Source organism: Globicephala melas, chromosome 15 (genome assembly GCF_963455315.2).
Source record: "Globicephala melas chromosome 15, mGloMel1.2, whole genome shotgun sequence".
Lineage (NCBI taxonomy): Eukaryota > Metazoa > Chordata > Mammalia > Artiodactyla > Delphinidae > Globicephala > Globicephala melas.
In genome coordinates, this window is record NC_083328.1 from 7,053,969 (window position 1) to 7,073,268 (window position 19,300).

The 19,300-nt window shown below is 58.4% G+C and overlaps 1 protein-coding gene across 1 annotated transcript; it reads right to left on the reverse strand.

Moving 5' to 3' along the window:
* Positions 1 to 1,961: 1,961 nt before the first annotated feature.
* EPHB4 (EPH receptor B4) lies at positions 1,962 to 18,409 on the reverse strand. The gene is made up of 17 exons (XM_030851824.3): positions 18,129 to 18,409; positions 15,377 to 15,447; positions 14,869 to 15,156; positions 13,781 to 14,177; positions 12,637 to 12,792; positions 12,121 to 12,453; positions 11,417 to 11,541; positions 10,740 to 10,905; positions 9,140 to 9,242; positions 8,880 to 8,944; positions 8,659 to 8,772; positions 8,277 to 8,524; positions 5,471 to 5,686; positions 5,011 to 5,160; positions 4,388 to 4,581; positions 4,039 to 4,194; positions 1,962 to 2,953 (listed from the first exon to the last, which is right to left on the reverse strand). Exons 1-17 carry the CDS (start codon positions 18,178 to 18,180, stop codon positions 2,824 to 2,826), a joined length of 2,964 nt encoding a protein of 987 aa, XP_030707684.1. The 5' UTR covers positions 18,181 to 18,409; the 3' UTR covers positions 1,962 to 2,823.
* Positions 18,410 to 19,300: the final 891 nt, after the last annotated feature.

The window sequence follows — 19,300 nt, forward strand, 5'->3', positions numbered from 1 at the left end:
AGCAGGTAGTGAAAGGTGATCCTGAGGTTTTCCATTTCTAACGATGCGACTAAGGCGCTGGGCAGAGGCTAAGGACTGGGGATGTGGCTTTTTCCAAAGGGTGAACCGGCCGGCCTGTGACCAAAAGGGCCTTGGGGTTCCTATGGTAACTGAGGGTGGAGTCTGAGGGCCGGCTTGGGAGGAGTTTGGAGCTCCATCCTATTAGGAGTGAGCAGCTCACCTCAGCCAAAGGCCAAAGTGCAAACATTCCCACCCTGACCCCTGTGCCTCGTGCCTCTCACCAGGCAGGTCCTGGGGGAAGGGGTGGGACATCCTGCTTGGGCTCCAAGAAAAAGAAGGTTGTCAACGGGGGTGCTCAGGATGTGGGACCCCCAAGGACAGGGGATGCCAAAACAGGCAGGACCCTGGGTTCTAGAAAGGAATCCTTATTCTGTGCTTGTCCTCCAAATGACCCCAGAAGCCACCTTCATGTAAGGAAGCAGGACCCAAGCTGGCTGGGGAACGGGCTCCAAGGGAGGGGTGCCCCTGGCCAGGCCACCCAGCCCCTTAGCTGGGGGGAGCAGCTCACACTCTGGAGCTTGTGACAGGAAGGCTCAGGCATTCTGGAACTGGACTGGCCGTGCTTTAACCTGGGCATCACGGGGCTCCCGGTGGCATGCCTGCCCGCACTGAGCTCCCTTCTCCTGCTCTTTGATCCTCTGCCTCTCTGTTCTTCATCTATATCCTGCCCCCTTGATCTCGGTTCCTCCCCTCACCCAGCTAAGGTCTCCTTATCTAGCCTGGATGTCTGGTTGGCAGCGAAGGAGGTGGCCTGGACCAGCATCCTCGAGATAGACTTCCTCTTTCTGGAAGTAGGGGGACCCAGACCCCCGCTGTCATCGGCAGGACGGACTCCCATCCACCCGCTTTTAGGGTACAACACCTGGGCCGTGTCATCGAGGGAGGAATCCCGAAGGCAGTTGTAGAGGCAGGAAATTGGGGACAGGATCACTGCTGGAGGCTTCCTGGGCTGGGAGAGGCAGAGACTGTGATTTGGGGTCCTGTACTGACCCCAACACGACAACAGGGGTCAGCTGAGATGCAGAAATGGCAGGGCTGCACCAGCTTGACAAACCTGACCCGGTCCAGGGCTGCCCCTGCAGTTGTCTCCTGGGGCGGGCAGGCTGGGAAACCAAAGATGCTGAGAGACTTCGGGGGATTGACCCCCACCCTCATCTCATCTTCCTGTTTGGGAGGGAGAAGTTAGGGGAAGACACTCAGGTGGTTTCCCCTCCCTTCCCAAGAGGCTGGGAGAACCTGCCTGGGCAGCATCTTGAAAGGGGGAATTGTCCTCCCAACCTAGCGCAGCATCTATACACACGTGTGTGTGTGTGTGTGTGTGTGTGTGTGTGTGTGTACTTGTGGGGGGTCCACGTCCTCCACTCCAGCCTCTGCCCCTCCTCCACAGCCGATGCAGACACTCCCCCCACATTGCCTCTAAACCAACCCCAGCTGTCAACATCTGGCCCACATCTGTCTCTTTCATGTGACTGGACCTCCACCCCAGATTCCCCCCTCCCCCCTTCAGGGGGCTGTAGGGCCGGGCTCCGAGCTCAAGGCCTCCCCTGCCTCACAAAGCCCCCTGCCAGGGCTAGGGAACCAGGGCAGGGGAGGGAGGGCAACCCCATCCCGGAGGTGCCCCAGGCTATTGGCAGAGCCGTCTGGAGCCGTTAGAAGCAGCTGCCGATGACTCATCTTCCACTGCCCCCACCCTACCACCTCAAACACACCGTGGGGCTGGGAACCAAGCGCCCAGCCCCGTCTCCAGACCTCCGACCCCTCTCAGCCTGGCTCAAAAGCTCCTTCACACCAGTCCCCACCCTCCACCCACCCCACTCCCAATCATCCCCAGAGCCAGGACGCTTTCCATTTTCTTTTATTTATACAAAACAATTGTTTTAAATATAATTTAAGAACCCCTCCAAGCACCAGTGTCTGTCTCTTGTTTCTAACACCACTGCCCCCCACACCCCCTCATGGACACAGCTTAGGGGTACTTGGGGGGGCAGGGAAATGTCTGGGGTTGCGGCGTGACCAAGGCACTGTTCTGGAAACACACAACGATGGGTCCCTGTTTCAACTTGGGCAAAGGAGGCGATAAACAGGTCCCCTCTAACACAAAAAGTTACAAGGACGGTATAAAAAAAAAAAAAAAAAGGGAAGGAAAAATAAGACCGAAAACAAAAACTAAAACTCAAAAACCTTCAATATGAAGGCAGCAGATGGGGGAGGGGCATTTACAAGGGAAAACCGAATTCGGTGGAGACAGCAGCAAGGTTGGGACATCCAAGTCCAATGATTTTGTCACTGGGCCAGGCCGCCCCTTCCTGCCTCACGACTCGCAGGCTAGTCCCCCCTTTTCTTTGGTCTGCAGGGTCGCTGCCCTTCAAGGTGAGGAGGGGCACCTGGGGGCTCTAATTGGGGATCGGAGGGAGGCCGTGGGGATTGTGCCCAACCCCCCCCGGGATGTTGGCAGATTCTGGGCACTTCTTTTCCTCTGGTCAGACCCAATCCCGAGGGAAGGGCTCCCACACCCTCAGTTTGGGGTTCCCCGCTTGGGGAGGGTCTGATTTCTACACTCCCGTACGGCCGAATCCCCAAATCCCTTCTCTCCAAATTACCAGCTCCCCGCCCCCATGGGTTCAAAGTGCAATCCAGTGGGGCCCGGGGATGGGAGCCTCTTGGGTCCCCACCCGATTCTGCCCCGGGAATAAGGGGAGCGGTGTCCCCAGCGTGGGAGTCCCTGCCGCTCCAGAGCTGGGGGGCCAGGCGAGGAGGCGCAGGTCAGTACTGGGGCGCTGGTGCCCCCGACCCTCCTGAGGCTCCAGGCTTGGCCTGGGACTTCATGTGCTGGACACTGGCCAGGATTTTTTTCTGATGCCCTGCCAGAGTGACTCCGATTCGGAGCAGGTCCCTGGGGAAGAATGAACAGCTAGGTGAGGCCACTGGGCTCCCGGGCGGCTCTCCTACCAAAACCCCATGCTCGCCTCGGGACTGTCCGCCAATCAGAATGGCCGGCGGGGAAGGGGGCTGACGTCAATAGTTGCCAGTCAGTTTCCCGAGGATTTAGGAGCCTCCACAGTTCTGCGCAGCCGCAGTAAGGAGCGGGGCTAGGTACCCGCGGGGGTCGAGATGCAGGAGGTGGGGCGGGCTGAGAGAGAGAGAGAGAGAGAGAGAGAGGAGAAGGAAAGAAAGAGCTGGGTGGGTGGAGAGGAAGGGGCGGGAGAGGACAAAAACAAACTGCTCCCAGCCCCATCCTGATGCGGGGAGACGGGGATAAGGAAAAAAGAAGAGGTGAGAAATGGAGGGCAAGAGCTCGTGTCAGGGAACCCGTGTCAAGGCGAGGCTAGAGCAAGTCAGGGAGGAGATGCCCAGACCTGGTGGGGCAGACTGGCCCAGGACCTGCCTTCCAGGGAGAGGGAGGGCCTCCTGGACCCTCTGTGTCTGGGTTTATATTCCTTCTATTTCTGTGATTCAAACCTGGGGCAAGAAGAGTCGTTGGGAGAGAAATGGAAAGGCAGAAAGGAGGACCAGGGAGAGGCCAGCTAGGGAAAACCAGTATTGGGGAGGCGTTGGAATCATAAAACCATTTAACATTAAAGCTGGAAAGGCTCTCCAAAACCTAGTCCAACCTTCTCCTTTTATGGGTGGGAAAGCATCCAGAGTTGACACGTCGTTAATGTGAGAGCAGGGTCTGGAATGCAGACAGATGCACGAAGATACATACAGATTGCGAGGTGGGAGCGAGATGGCCCCGGGCTGAGATGGTGCAAGGGGGTGAGGCGCGCACAGCTGACCGGGAAGAATCCTGGGGCTCTCAGCCCCTGCAGCTGTTACTGCTTTGGCAGGGGAGGGGCTTTAGAAAACAGAGTTGGCACCAGGAGTTGACCCCAAAGGCCCCTGCTGAAACTATGGACCTGATTCTGGTCCCCAGGCACCACCCCTCCTGGCTGCTTGGCCCTCACCACTCCCCCACCTCCATCTCCTGCCACGACTTACTCAGTGGAGATCTGGCTGACCAGCTCGAAGGAGCCAAACCCAGCGGCTGCAAAACTTTCTTCGTATCTTCCCATCTTGATGGCTCGAAGCCACTCGCCCACAGAGCCAAAAGCTGAGTAGTGAGGCTGCCGCTGATCCAGGAGGGGGTGCGAGGCCCTGGGAGGCAAGGATGGGGAGGACACACTGAGAACCAGCCCGTGTCAGGGTGGCGACGTAGAGCCCAGCCCTGGAGAGGTGGACAGGGACCATCCCACATACCACCAACGGGACGGATACTTCTCAGGGGGAAGCGAGGTTCTCAGGGGATGGCAGAGTGCAGGAAAGAGGGCCCATCCTCTGGGGTCCTCACCCGCCATTCTCGCGGGCCACGATTTTGAGGCTGGCAGGGTTCCGGATCATCTTGTCGAGGGCACTGACCACCTGGGGGAAGCGGGGCCGCGCGTTCCGGTCTTTCTGCCAACAGTCCAGCATAAGCTGATGCAGGGAGGTGGGGCAGTCTGGGGGCGGGGGCAACCGGTAGTCCTGTTCAATGGCATTGATCACCTGGAATGACAGGTAGAAGCACTGGGTGAGGACGTCAGGGAAAACAAGGCTGCCAAAGGACCCCAGGGAAACGGCGACTTAACAGATGCTGGGATGGCTGCTACAGCACCCCCAGAAGGGCAGTTCTGGGGGGTGCTCCCGGCCAGGGCCGAGGCCACTGGCTGCGGCTCAGCGTCCCAGAAGCGCGTGAGCTATGATCCAGACATGTAACTTCCCAAGGCTGCCCTCCATCGCTGTGTCCTTCTGTGACCAGATAGGCTGTATTGAGCCCTTGGATACAGAGATCAGCTCCTCACAGCGCCACCCTCACCACCTCAAGGACCAAGCAGTGATGAGCTCTCTGAGAACCAACCCCCCCCACCCCCCACCCTCCACCGCCCCATATCCCAAGAGAGAGGACGTTCCAGGAAAGCTTGGTAGGACACTTACATCCTGATTGCTCATATCCCAGTATGGCCGTTCCCCAAATGACATGACCTCCCACATCACAATCCCATAGCTCCAGGCATCACTGGCAGATGTGAACTTCCGGAATGCAATGGCCTCAGGGGCTGTCCATCGGATGGGAATCTTTCCTCCCTAAAGATGGGGGAGGAAAAGGTGAGCTGGGGGACTCACAGGACTCAGGCATTCTGCCCCCCACCTTTGCGTTTCCCCCAGCTCAGGCCTCCTTTCTTTCTGGGACCCAAACACCCAGCTCCCCGACTCTGTTCTTTTCCTAGACACCCGGTAGCCAGGTTCCTTAAGCTGCCCCCCCTGCCCCCACAAAGTCTACTCTTACAACCTGTCTTGGACCAGAGCTGTCAAGCCCTCAGCCTCCCAACTTTCCAACCTGCCCTGCTCACCTGGCCCTAAGAACCTAGTTCATATGCCTGCGCCCCAGCCTCACCAGAGAGCTCGTGTAGGTGGGATCAGAAGAGTTCTCCTCCAGGAATCGGGAGAGGCCAAAGTCTGAAACCTTGCAGACGAGGTTGCTGTTGACCAAGATGTTGCGGGCAGCCAGGTCTCGGTGGACGTAGCTCATCTCAGCAAGGTACCGCATGCCCGAAGCGATGCCCCGTAACATGCCCACGAGCTGGATGACGGTGAACTGGCCATCGTTCAGCTGGAGATGGACATGGCGGGGGCGTGGTTCGGACAGCTCACCCACCGCTCCCCCTTCCTTCCATGTTCTAAACAGTATTTGTCCCTCCCAGACCCAACTCACAGACCCACCTGTAGGACTGGCCTGCTGACATCCCAGGTAAACCACCCCCTTTCTTTAAAAAAAAAAAAAAAAAAAATTCTTTATTTTTATTTATTTTCTATTTTTAAATTTTATTATTTGAAATCTATAGACGGTTTATTTTATTTTATTTTTTGGTCGTGCATGCGGGATCTTAGTTCCCCGACCAGGTATCGAACCTGGGCTCCCTGCATTGGGAATGCGGAGTCTTAACCACTGGACCGCCAGGGAAGTCCCTCCCTCCTTTCTTTTACCCTGAGTTCTCTCAGCTCTTACTGTGGTATCGTGACACAATGCTTACAGTTGTCCCACTTTCAAATATTTGCTTTCAGTCTCTCGTAATTAGATTATAAGGAGACATTTTAAGATTTTCTTCCACTTAACCTTTACATCCAGTGCTTTACATCCAGGAAATACTCAACAAATGCCTTTGATCTATGTTCTCTTTATTTGACAGCAACAGAGCGCTGACAGTTACGAGCGTGCTCTGAAGCCGCCCTTCGACAGGTGGAGATGCGTGCGTCGGTGCTGAACCTGCCACAGTCTCGCTCGGCCCTCTTGGACCAACTGTATGCAGGATGCAAGAGAACAGTGAGGAATCGGGTGTGATCAGTGACCACAGCACCAAACCCAAGGTCTAAAGCCCGACCTTGAGCTCTATAGAGTTGCCTCTCACCAGGTAAGCCGACCAGTCATGGACAGTTAACTCAGCCCACCTTCTGGGTCCAGCTAGCACGCAGGGGACCCTCGGCAGCCCTCCAGGGCCAGCAACACAGAGTTCAGAAACCGAACTCTGAATCCATCCTCCAAGCCTGCACCCACCCCACGCCTCACATCTCAGCTGGTAGACTCACTTCCAGACGCTCAGGGTAGAGACCTCGGAGTCTCCCACTCCCACGGCTTACAGTCCATCAGCAAGTTCTGCTGACCGTGCCTCCACAACGCACCCCAAACCAACCACTTGTACGCATTCACTGCAGCCCCCGTGGCCTGAATGATGCCAGTGTTCTCATCGGCTCCTATCCCCCAGCATCCGTCAGAGGGATCTCCTTAAATCACCTCCCTCTCCTGCTGAAAAGCTTCCCCTCAGACTTCTAATCGCATCCAAACTTCTAAGGTCACGAGGCCCAGCCGCCAACCGCAACGTGATCCACTATCACTCCTCTGCTGACCTGGTTCAGCTTCACCGGCCTCTCTGCTTCTCAAACAGGCTGGGATCCCGCCCACCCTGGGTTGCTACTCTCTGCCCCCGACACGCTTCCCCCCATCTTCTCATGGCCGGCTTTCTCATCTACCCAAACGTCATCTCTTCTAAGATAGACCCCCTTCCCTTTCCTGCAACCGGACAATGGAACAGACTCCCGTATCCACAAGGGAGGGTCAGGCCATCCTGGCAGTGCTCCAGGCCTCAGCATCCCTCATGTTGGCAGCCGGGTAGCCTGTGTCTCCTGATGCGGTGCCACGGGAAGTACACGGCTCCCCCTGATGTAGGCTGGCCACAGACGTTTAATTTTGAACTTAGCACAACATTAATAGACATTGCTTCCCTTACAGGAAACACAGAGAAACAAGCTAGATGACCCCACAGGGAAGAATCCGATAAATCCCGAAGATAAGACATTCAAGTGGACAAGTGGCCCAGCCCTTCAGTGTATCAGAACCCCAGCAAGGGACTGTCCTGGATGTAGAAAAGGCTCAAAACAAAACCACAGGTGCAGTGATTGATCCTGAACTGGATGCTGGGACATTCGGGGGACAACTAGAGAAATATGAGTATCAAGTTGGCATTAGGTGATACCAAGGAATTGTTGTAATTCTGTTAAACGCAATGTTACTTTGTTATGTAGAAAAACGTTTTGGGGACTTCCCTGGTGGTCCAGTGGTTAAGACGCCGCACTTCCACTGCAGGGGGAGCGGCTTCAATCCCGGGTCAGGGAAATTCCGCACGCCGCGTGAAGCGGCCAAAAAAAAGAAAGTTTTGGTTTTTTACAGAAGATGCATAGGAAAGTTTAAAAAATAATAAAATTCATGCAGTTTTGTTAAGGTAGCAAAAATGAGCTCTTCTCTCTCATTTCTATGATCCTGTTTAATTTTTTTCACATCTGAAATCATGTTTACTTTTTGTAAAACCTTGTTTGTACTTGTTAATCTTCAGTCTCCCCCATTACGCCACCAGCTCTCCAAGAGCAGAGATGGTCACGGCTCTATCCCCCGAGGCCCAGTACAGTGGCTGCTACACAACGAGGCGCTCAGTAAATATTTGTCACGAGGACAGATGACAACCCCTCCATGTCCCAGGGTCAGCCAGCTCCACAGGGAGACCAATCCCAGGACTCCACCTTCCCTGGTGGAGAATGAAGGGCAGAGGCGCAGTGACGCAGGACCCACTGTCTGTCCTGGGTTCTGAGCTCCTTGCTTGCACTACGGGAGCACAGGGTGGACGCGGAAAGCTGGGAGCAGGGGGTCTCACCCTCAGGAAGGAGTCCAGGGCGCCGTTCTCCATGAACTCAGTGAGAATCATGACGGGCACGCTGTTGGTGACCACGCCCTCCAGGCGGATGATGTTGGGGTGCTCGAACTGGCCCATGATGGAGGCCTCGCTCAGGAACTCCCGCCGCTGCCGCTCCGTGTAGCCGCCCTTCAGGGTCTTGATGGCCACACAGCTCTCCTTTTTCCCTGGGGCCTTCAGCCGCCCCCGGCACACCTCCCCAAACTCGCCTTCAGGAAGGAGGCCGAGGGTCAGCTCTCCTGACCCGCGCCCCCCCCTCCCCGGCCCCAACCCCAGGTCCGGCCCTGCAGTCCCTCTCCCCACCCCTCCCCCCGACCCGGGCACCCAGGCATCTTCCTCTCACCTGCGCCAATCACCTCTTCAATCTTGACATAGGAGACATCGATCTCTTTGGCAAATTCCCTCACAGCCTCATTAGGGTCTTCGTAAGTGAAGGGGTCAATGTAGACCTTAGTACCTGAGGAATCACGCGGGGCTTGTCAGCCACCACTGCATTCAGATGCCCTGGTCCCTGGCTCACAGCTCGCACCCCAGCCCTGTCTCCTCCAGGATGGGCCTACCCACCGTGCCCAATGAGATACTGTCCGTGTTTGTCTGAGTATTCAGCTTCTCTCCCGTTGCTCTGCTTCCTGTAGCCGATGGGAAAGAAGAGGTAAACTGACTCACGCATCTCAATGTTTCCAGAGGGGAAGGATGGGAATCAGAGAAGGTTCCAGGTGAAAACAGGCTCCCGGGACATCGGGGGAGGTTTGCCCTGGAGCAGGAGGGCAGGTGGCCAGCTACACAGGGCTTCGCAGGGGCCCCCAGGTGCCCAGAGCCCTCACCTGAGGCAAAGGACAGCGATGACGACGACCACGAGGACCAGCACCGCGCCCACGACCGCCGTGCCAGCAATCAGGGCCAGCTGCTCCCGCCAGCTCTCGTTCTCTGGAGAAGAACTGGTGATCAGGGGGACCCGGCGGGCCCGTGGGCTCCCCTCAAGTCCCTCAGGGCAAGCAAAGAAGTTTCCCAGCCTTGGTGGGTTTGATTTTGTTCTGTTATAAATACTGGAAACCACAAAAGGTTCCACTTGAACAGAAGGTTCCAAAGGCTAAAAATGAAAAGGTTCGTAGCCAAAAAGTGGAAACAACCCAAATGTCCATCAACGGATGAATGGATAAATAAAATGTGCCGCAGCCATTCAATGGAGTATTTTTCAGCCACGAGACGGAATGAAGTCCTGACACGTTCTACAACACGGATGAACCTTGAAAACATCATGCCATGTAAAAGAAGCCAGTCCCAAAAGACCGTATCGTGTGCCTGCATTTGTATGAAAGGTCCAGAACAAGCAAACTACAGACACAAAAAGTAGACTAGGCTTCCCTGTGGCGCAGTGGTTGAGAGGCCGCCTGCCGATGCAGGGGACGCGGGTTCGTGCCCCGGTCCGGGAAGATCCCACATGCCGCGGAGCGGCTGGGCCCGTGAGCCATGGCCGCTGAGCCTGCACGTCCAGAGCCTGTGTCCCGCAACGGGAGAGGCCACAACAGTGAAAGGCCCACGTACCGCCAAAAAAAAAAAAAAGTAGACTAGTGTTTGCCAGGGGCTGGGAGGTAATGGAAGAGTTATAAGCATCTCTTTTTTGAGGTGCTGAAATGATCTAAAATTAATTGCGGTGATGGTTGCACAACTCTGTGAATATATTATAAGTCAATGAATTATACATTTTATTTTAAATTTTATTTATTTATTTATATTTTTGGCTGTGTTGGGTCTTTGTTTCTGTGCGAGGGCTTTCTCTAGTTGTGGCAAGCGGGGGCCACTCTTTCTTGCGGTGCGCGGGCCTCTCACTATCCCAGCCTCTCTTGTTGCGGAGCACAGGCTCCAGACGCGCAGGCTCAGTAGTTGTGGCTCACGGGCCTAGTTGCTCTGCAGCATGTGGGATCATCCCAGACCAGGACTCGAACCCGTGTCCCCTGCATTGGCAGGCAGATTCTCAACCACTGCGCCACCAGGGGAGCCCATGAATTATACATTTTAAATGGGTGAATCATGGTGTATGAGTCATATCTCAATAAAATGGTTAAAAAAGTTCAAAAGTTTAGAAAACCACTGAGCCAGCATACAAAATCTATCATAGTGTCACCTCAGTTAATCCTGGGAGCCCTGTGAGAGAGGCCTCGTATTTCCATTTTTTTGGATGAGAGAGCTGGGGCTCAGGGGTCAACTTTTTGCTAAAGGTCACATAGCTGGAGAGCCGCTGAGCTGGCCTTCACACCCAGCTGTTGCTTTTGGTTTCTACATCTTATCCCCAGGCCAAAATGCCTCGTGGTTGAGAGAAAGAGAAGCGTGGGGCTGTGGCTTTGGGGGTCCTGAGGGCAGAGCCAAGGCCTCCCGCCTGGTCAGGTCAGCCAACCCCACCTGCATCCGGCTCCCCGGGCTCACCGTCCAGCTGGGTCTGGCTGTGGTGCTCCTGGCCGAAGGGCCCGTAGCCAGCCTCGGAGCGCGCCCGCACCTGGACCAGGTAGCTGGCTCCCCGCTTCAGTCCCCGCAGCTCTGCCCGGTTCTCTGATGTCTTCAGGAACCGCACACTGCTGGGGCCCTCTGCGCCCTGTTCGGGAGAGGGGACTGGCCGTGAGCCAGGGCCCCCAGATTCCACTGCTCTTTCTGCCTCCCCCCGCCCCGGGCCTGCATCCCTAGCATCTCTGTCCTGCTGACTGGCAGGTGCGGCCTTTGTGCTCACTTATGGATGCACTGTGCCTTGTGTTTTGCATTAATTATATCATTTAATCCTTGTAGTGCTTCTGTGGGATAGGTTCCATTATCCTAAGCATTTTTGGGGGGTGGGGGGGGCCTCGCCGCGTGGCATGCGGGATCTTAGTTCCCCGACCAGGGATCGAACCCATGCCCCCTGCAGTGGAAGCACAGAGTCTTAACCACTGGACTGCCAGGGAAGTCCTATCCTAAGCATTTTACAATGAGGATATTAAGCTCAGAGAGGCCAAGGGGTTGACACAAGGTCACTTGGCTAGTACGTGGCAGAGGGCTGCAATTCAGGCGTCCTGGTCCCTGGAGCGGGTCCCACTGCCCACCCCCACCCCTGGGGCGGGGCCTGGTCTCACCTTCTCGTGATACTTGACCTCGTAGTCCAGCACTGCCCCGCTGGGTGCCCGGGGAACAGCCCATGCCAGGCTCAAGCTGCTGGGTGATGACCGAGTCACCCTGATGTCGGACACTGGGGGCGGCACTGCAAGAGACAGATGCCTTGGGGCCCTTGATCGTGGCAGGTCTGTCTCTCATCTTTCCCAGCTCCTCCTCTACTGGCCACACTTGTCTCGGTCCCCCAGCTGTTTCCGGAATTCCTTGTGGCTCTCTCTGCCCCGTCCTGAACTCTCCAGTCCACCTCTGCATCTTTTTTTTTTTTTTTTTTTTTGCGGTACGCGGGCCTCTCACTGTTGTGGCCTCTCCCGTTGCGGAGCACAGGCTCCAGACGCGCAGGCCCAGCGGCCATGGCCCACGGGCCCAGCAACTCCGTGGCATGCGGGATCCTCCTGGACCGGGGCACGAACCCGCGTCCCCTGCATCGTCAGGCGGACTCTCAACCACTGCGCCACCAGGGAAGCCCCACTTTTACATCTTTTTAATTCTCTTTCTGCCTCTTGCCCCAAAGGCCTTGACCCGCTATATTTCCTGGGGATCCCACTCCCCAGCTGCTGCCTTTTCCCCCTCAGGCCTTTAGACTGTCCATATCCCTCGCGAGCCTTTCCCACCAACGCCTCTCCCATCCGACCACAGGCTGCCCCCTGCCCCCAGCACCCAGTCTCACCCTCACGGTCAGTGGTGACATTCACAGCCTCAAATGGAACTGGCCCGCTGGCTAAGGAGGACACCCCGTTCACGGCGGTGACCTCGAAGGTATAGGTGAAGTCAGGACGCAATCCACGAATGGCCACCCAGGGCTCCATCAGGTCCCGGGGGCCGGGGTCGAAGGTCAGGTCTCCCCCACAGGGCGTGCAGGAGCCGCCGGGGCGGCACTCCCGGCACCGGAGCGCATAGGTGAGGTCCTCTCGGCCTCCCGACTCGAGGGGGGCACTCCATTCCAGGCGCAGGGAAGAGCCGTTCAGGCGGGGAACCACGCTTCTCGGGGCGGACGGAGGGGCTGCAGGAGACCAGGACGTCAGGCAGAGGCTGAGCAGACGGGCAGGGGACGGGCAGTGGGACAGACAGGCAGCCACACTGACGTCTTGTCTTGGCCGGGCACCAGACCAGGGTCAAGAGGAGGAAGGTGTGGGAGGATGGGACTGGGGTCGGGGGTCCACCCCAGGGGTCACTGGCCACTTACTGGTACAGGGTGCACCTCGGGGGTCTGTGCGGGCCCTGAAGTACCCGATGCGACACTGGCAGACGGGCGAGCCAATGGTGTTGGAGTGGCTGTTGGCTGGGCACGGCTGGCAGGACCCCTCCCCAGACAGGGGCTTGAAGGTGCCCTGAGCACAGGCTGCGAGAAAGCGTCCATCAGAGACATTCAGCGGGGGGGGGACCAAAAAAAGGACATTCGGCAGCTACTAAAGTCGCACGAGGTGCAAAAGGGAGAACAGGGAGGGAGAAGCTCAGAAACCGCACCTCTAAGAGAAGACCTCCCTCCAGACCAGGGGTCTGAACCCGGACGTGTACCCCCGGCCGCTCCACGGCAGCCGGGTGAAACCCAGACCCCTGCTCCGAGGAATGATTTTAATGCACACCACAAAATACACAGATTACCAAGCAAACCAAATAACTAAAAACAGTGATCGAAACGTGAAGAAACTTTGCAACACAGCAACGTGTGTTTCTGTACCAACAAGATACAGCAGCAAGGCTGACAGGCGAGGAAATACTGAAGTCACCATGAGCGAAAAACAACATTTTGCCAGTCTTGCGTCATCTCTAATGGGCTGTGAAAACACCCAGGATTTGAATGGGGCCCAAGTCTCAGGTCCTGCTCGACCGCTGGGCTGTGGCTGACACTCCGTGAGAGGAGTGGCCAATTTCAGGTAAAGATGAGTGCAAAGAAATGGTCATTTATTTTCCCTTCCACCAAAGTTCACAGATTCCCCTACATTTTACCTACAAAACCCAGGTTAAGAAACTCTGCTCTGGAGAAAAGGCTACGTGAGAATTCAATATCAGTAAATTTGACAAAACCATAACGAAAAAGACTACAGACCGTGAAGCCTTTGTCCTCTGAGTCCAATAAGGTCCCCCAGCCCCGAGGACAGTCCCACAGCCCAGAAAGGAATTGGACATAGATAGAAGGATGAGTGTGGAAATGATGGAGAGCTCAGAACTGTGCTGGGGGCCCTGAAAACACACCCTCCAGTAACTGAGTGCCCAGGAGAATAAAGAACTTTTAAAATGGAAATTTAAGAAGCGGATCCAAGAGCAGGGTACCAGCCAGGCCTCCTGCAGACAGGGGCAAGCTTTGTGGGGGAAGTGCTGGCCCTCACCTCGGCACCTGGTATTCCCCTCGGCGGCCTCAAACCCTGGAGCACAGCTGCAGCCCGTGACCGGCTGCTCAGCCCACTGGCCATCCTCCCGGCAGTAGAGGCTCGGGCTGGGGCCAGGGGCGGGCACGGCATCGGCCACGCAGCTCCCCGCCACGGGCACCACCAGCTCACGAGGCACGGTCTCCGGGAAGCAGGTGAGGTTCACGGTCAGCTGGGCGCACTTCTTATAGAAGAGGTGCAGAGACAGCAGGGCCATGCAGGCGCCCTGGTCCTGGAAGGCCAGATAGAAGCCGGCCTTGGTGAGCGGGCCCAGACGCAGCGTCTTGACGTTCACCTTCCCGGTGGCCTCGGCCCCGGGGCGCTTCCGGGTCAGGTGCTCAGCAGCAACTGTGTCCACCTGCCAGGTTGGGGAAGAGACTCACTGCCGCTGTCCTCCACTCCCCCAGGACCCCGCTGGACTGTCTTCTTCCCAGCTCACCCTCTCCCTGACCTGCCTGCCTCCTGTTCCAGAACCTTCTCTCCACCGTTCCCAACGTACGCTTTCCTGCAGGCCCCAACATTGTCCATTAACACCCGCCGAGCTCCTATGATGCATCCAGCCACCGTCCCGCACCCCCTTTCTGTGCATTCACTCATCCTACAGACACTTATCAACACCCACTCTGTGCCAGGCCCTGGACTCCACGCCAAGGAACCAGAAATGAAGGCAACGCTGATGAGCTAATGATAAATTAAAAGTGTGATGAGTGCTACGGCAGGCGGGACCCCAGGGCAGGGCACATCAGCAAAGGCGTCCCGGGGGGCACCTCGGAGCCGGAAGTTACAAGGCGAGGAGTTGGGTGGGAGAGGCAGAGAGAAGGCATTCTAGGCTGAGGCACCAGCTGGTGCGAAGGCAGGGGCTGGAAAGGGGCGAAGTGTACTCAGAGAATGGGCAAGTGTAGGGGCCCAGCACATGGAGTAGAGCGGCTGTCCCGCCCAGCAGGCCACCCTCTCCCCTCCTCAGACCTGGGCCTCTTGCTTCTCGCCCCCAGCACCTCTAGACCACAGGCCGGCCCCAGACCCCACCTTGGCCTGGGGCACCTGGGTACCTTGATGTAAGGGTTCTCCATCCAGGCTGGCGTGTGGGCCGTGGCCGTGTCCGCGTCGCTCTCAAAGTAGAAGACGGTGAAGGTCTCCTTGCAGGAGCGGCCGGCCCGCGGCAGGGAGAGGCACTCCAGCATGGTGAAGCGCAGCGTGGCATACACGTGCACGGCGCCCCGGCGGGGCACCCAGCCCGTGCGCAGCCAGTGGGCCAGGCCCGGGGCCCGCTGCACGTCACACACCTCGTAGGTCCGAACACTGTGCTGCTCCTCGTCCAGGCCGCTCAGCTCCTCCCACTGCGGGGAGAAGGGCGCTCAGCCTGGGGGCTGCTAAGTGGGTGGGTGAAGGTCAGTGCCATAAAGCCACGAGGGGCGGGGGGACCCCTGGAGAGCAAGGGCTCAGAGGGTACCTGCTTCGGCTGCTGCGACGGCTGTGTGTGTGTGTGTGGGGGGGCCTGGGAAGCAGGAGCACAGGTGGACCCCCTCCCTCGGTTTCTCTCCAAGCCCCAGCTCTTACCTGTCCCTCCACCTGAGGGAATGTCACCCACTTCAGATCGGCAGTTTCCAATTTTGTGTTCAGTAGGGTCTCTAAGACAGACAGACAGACAGACAGAGTCAGTAAGCGCTTGGGAGAGACACCAGGAAGCCCAGACCCCTGGGAGCTGAGACAGACAGACAGGCCGAGGAGGGGAGCGAGCCCTGCTCTCTGCCCCCCCAGCAAGCCCAGATTCCCAGCCTCTTTTCTGAGTGCCAGCCCCGCCCCTGACAGCTGACAGGCACGGAGCTGACCTTCGGGACTCCCAGATCTAGGCCTCTGTGAACTGCTGTGCCCCAGAGGAGAAGGGGGGACACAGATGCTGAAAGGGGAAAAAGGCAAACAGCTCAGAAAGGACTAAGCTAGAGCCCAGAACTGACCCTGACCCCGAGGTGGGATACAGGGACACCCTTCCCACCAGGGCCTGCCTCAGCCTCTGCAGTCTGTTCCCAAACCCAAAGAACGCGCTGCCTCCGTCCCCACCCCCTTCAGACCGAACACCCCAGCCCTTCAGATCCTTGAAGGTGGTGCTGACCTCCTGAGGCCCAGCCCTGACCCCCCATTCCCTCCCCACCAGCTAGCTGCCCTCGGAGGAGGAAGCGCTGGAGGCCGGGACGCTCGGGTTCCTGCCCTGGGCCCCTGTGTGCAGGGGCCTCACATCTGGATTTGGTTACGGGAAGGAAAAGGGGAGGAGATTTTAGGGGTGTGTGTACGGGGGGGTGAGCACACCTGGCTCTGCTCTGGCCTCTCTCTGGGGAGGAGAGGGGCGCGGCTCTGGCGGAAGGTGGGGATTAGGAGAAACTGCACAGCCCCCCCCCCGGCCCCCCGCCCCTGGCTGAGGAGGGGGAGGGAGGGCAGGGGAATCCCCTCGGAGATTTGTGGGTGGGGTGCTGCAGGCCTGCCCTGGGAGGAGCCGAGAGGGGGCCCCCAGGGGAGCCAGCAGCACACCTGGGACCAGGGCCCCCCTCCCTGGTGGGAGCTGCAGGAGAGAAGGGAAGGCAGGTGGGCGGGCAGCCTCCTCCCAGGGACCAGGTGATGTCCACGGAGGGCAAGGGGTCAGGCGGGACCCCGGCCAGGCAGCTGGGGGTGAGGCCTGGGCCCCCATGGATGGCGGGAGACAGCCCAGCACGCTGGGGACAGGATGCCCGGGTTCTGGGAAGGGGGCGGATAGAGGCTGCCGTCTCCACCCTCCATTGTTCCAGACTGGATAGTGTTTTCCTGTCTCCAATTTATACACTGTCTCTGTTTCAGGCTGTCCCGGGCGCTCTGAGCGGCTCACTCTCTCTCACCCTCTCTCTTTGATCTGTCACTTCTTTTGCCTCCCACCTCTCTCTCCCGCTCTCCGTCCACCTCCATTTCTCTTTCTGACTGTCACTCTGCTTTCTGTCTCCCACCTTTCACCATCCCTGGGGCACAGAGCCTTGGATAAAAGACTGAACTCTCGTCTCAGTCTCCTCATCTGTAAAATGGGAGCAACAATACATCCCACCCACAGGGTTGTTGGAACCCTGAAAACATAAAGCACTCAGCATGGGCCTCGGGCCCAGAAAGCACTGAGGTAATAGAAATTAGAAGTTACTCCCTGTTCCTCTTTGCATCTTTCTTTCTCTCTCACCACACATCATCCGGGTTTTCTCCCTGCTTTACTTTCCCCTTTCTCTCCCACAGTTCTTTCCCCATCTTTCCCCGAGCCCAGCAAGTCTCTCCTCTTCCCCCACACCCAGCCTTTGATCCCCAGCCCAGAGCAGCACTGCCCAGCCTGGGGGAGAGGGGTTTCTAACTGCCTTTGATTCCTTCTCCTCAGTAGCCCCCCATGGCCCACTCCCCAGAGACCCCTTTGATTCCAGGCAGTGAAGGAGGGGAAGGAGGCAGCTCATTGAAAGGAGATTAGGGCCATGGGAGGAGGGTTTACAGGGCTCTTGGCTCCCCATCTAGGGGTTGGGGGGAGGGCAGAGACTCATGGATAAAGTAACATTTTGGCTGGGGTGGGGGGATGCAGAAAAATTAGAAGTTTAAGAGAGACAAGTAGACAGCAGTTAAGCTGAGTTCAGGGGACACGAGGGCTGTGTAGGTCAGTTTCTGCCGGCCTAGGGTTAGAGGAAAGGACTCTGGTGGGACTGAGGCAGGGTCTAGACAGCATTTAAAGGGCTGGGGTGCAGCTTGGGGAAACCAGGGAAGGGGCCTCCCTGGCGCAGGGGCCGTGGCTTTGGAAGAGATTTGGAGGTTTGGAGTGTGAGTGCAGAAGGTGGCCATCCCCACGGCGGTGTGTGGAATTGTAGGGTCAAGGTGTGAATGCTCCGGAATGGGGGGGTGGGGTAGTTTTATGGGCTAGCACAAAGTTCTGCCTTGTCTTCTTGTTCCTCCAGAAGTGTTTCCTCCTGTTTGGCAGAGGAGAGGACAGAAACTTTGGAAAGAGTTTTGAAGATGGGAGTAGAAAATTGGAGAGAAAAGGAAAGGCTGCCAAGGGCGTCTGGAGTCCGGAGTAAGAGTGTGGGGAGCCGGGACCGGGGCATGTCCCGGGACAGAGCTCGCCTCCATCTCTTTCCCAAACAAAAGAAAACTCCACTCCCCGCTGGGCCGCCTCCTCCCCGCCCCCCTCCCGGGCTAGCACTATTGGTCCGGAGTGTTCGCTGTTGGGGTGCCGGGTTTGGGGGAGAGAGATGTCGGCCCTTCCACCCCGAGGCCCATCTTCGGGGGGCCCCAGAAATGGCGGGGTGACTCCAAGGAAACTCACCTTCTAAAGCGGCTACAAGCGAAGCCCAGCAGAGCAGAGCCCGGAGCTCCATGGCGCCGCCTCACTCTGGTTGGATCCGATCCGAGTTTGGGGGGCCCTAGCCCCCCCAGGTCTAAACCCCCCCCGAGCGGGTGGACGTCGACTCCCCGCGCTGAACTCGGTCGGGGCCCTCAGCGCGGGCCCATGCGGGCGCGCCGGGCACCCGGTGGCGGCGCCCAGGTGTGGCCCCGCGTCCCAGCCGCGCGCGCAGACGGGAGGGCGGGGGCGTCCTGGCAGCGGCCGCGCCGGGCGCGAGCAGAGCAAGACGTGGCTGGAGTCGGGGTCCCTCCGGGGCCTCGGGGTCCCGCCCCGGGTGGCTGGGGGTGGGCCGGCCGCTCGCGCTCTCCCCCGCTCCCTGGAGTGGCGCTGCTCGCGCCGCCGGGCCGAGTGCGCTCCGCGTCGGCAGGGAGGGTGGGAGCGGAGCGGGGACGGTAGCGGGAGGGAGGGGACTGCGGCGCGGGGCCGAGCAGGCTGGGGCTGGGCCGGGCGGCGCCTGGCCGGGGAGGGCCGGGCGCGCGGGGGGCGGGGGGAGTTACCCCCCAGCCCAGGCGAGGCGAGGGGGCCGGGGCGTGCTGATTGGAGCGCGCGCTGCTGAATAATTCATGAGGGAAGCGGAGCGGGGCGTCGAGCTGAGCAGGTCGGGAAGTTGGGAGAAAGTTTGGAGAAGGGGGAGGGGCGGCGGGTGCGGAGCCCGGGGACCGCCCAGACCTGCCCCGTGGCCGTGCGCCCCTGATCCGGACCGCGCGTGTCGGGGCCGGAGCCCAGGGACCCCCGGGTCAGGTCCGAGCGCGGCAGACACCAGGGAGCAGAGAAACACACCCCGCAGCATGGAGGGCCGCACGCTCGAAGCCCTATCCGATCTTCCTGCGGACTTCGGATTCCCACCACCCCCTGGTTGGCGCAGGGGACCGTGTTTGGGGGAAAATTTTAAAGATGGAGGGTGGCCCAGCGGGCCCCAAGGCAGAGGTCTCAGCTTAGATACGCCTGGAGCGAACGTTCACACAATCATTCAACAAACATTAAGTATTGGGGACCTACTGTGCGCGCAACGCAGCGCTGAAAAATGTGCAGAGGAAGAGGGGCACCTGGGTTGAGATGGGGAGTGTAGAAAACCCAGGAAGCAAGGGTAAGTA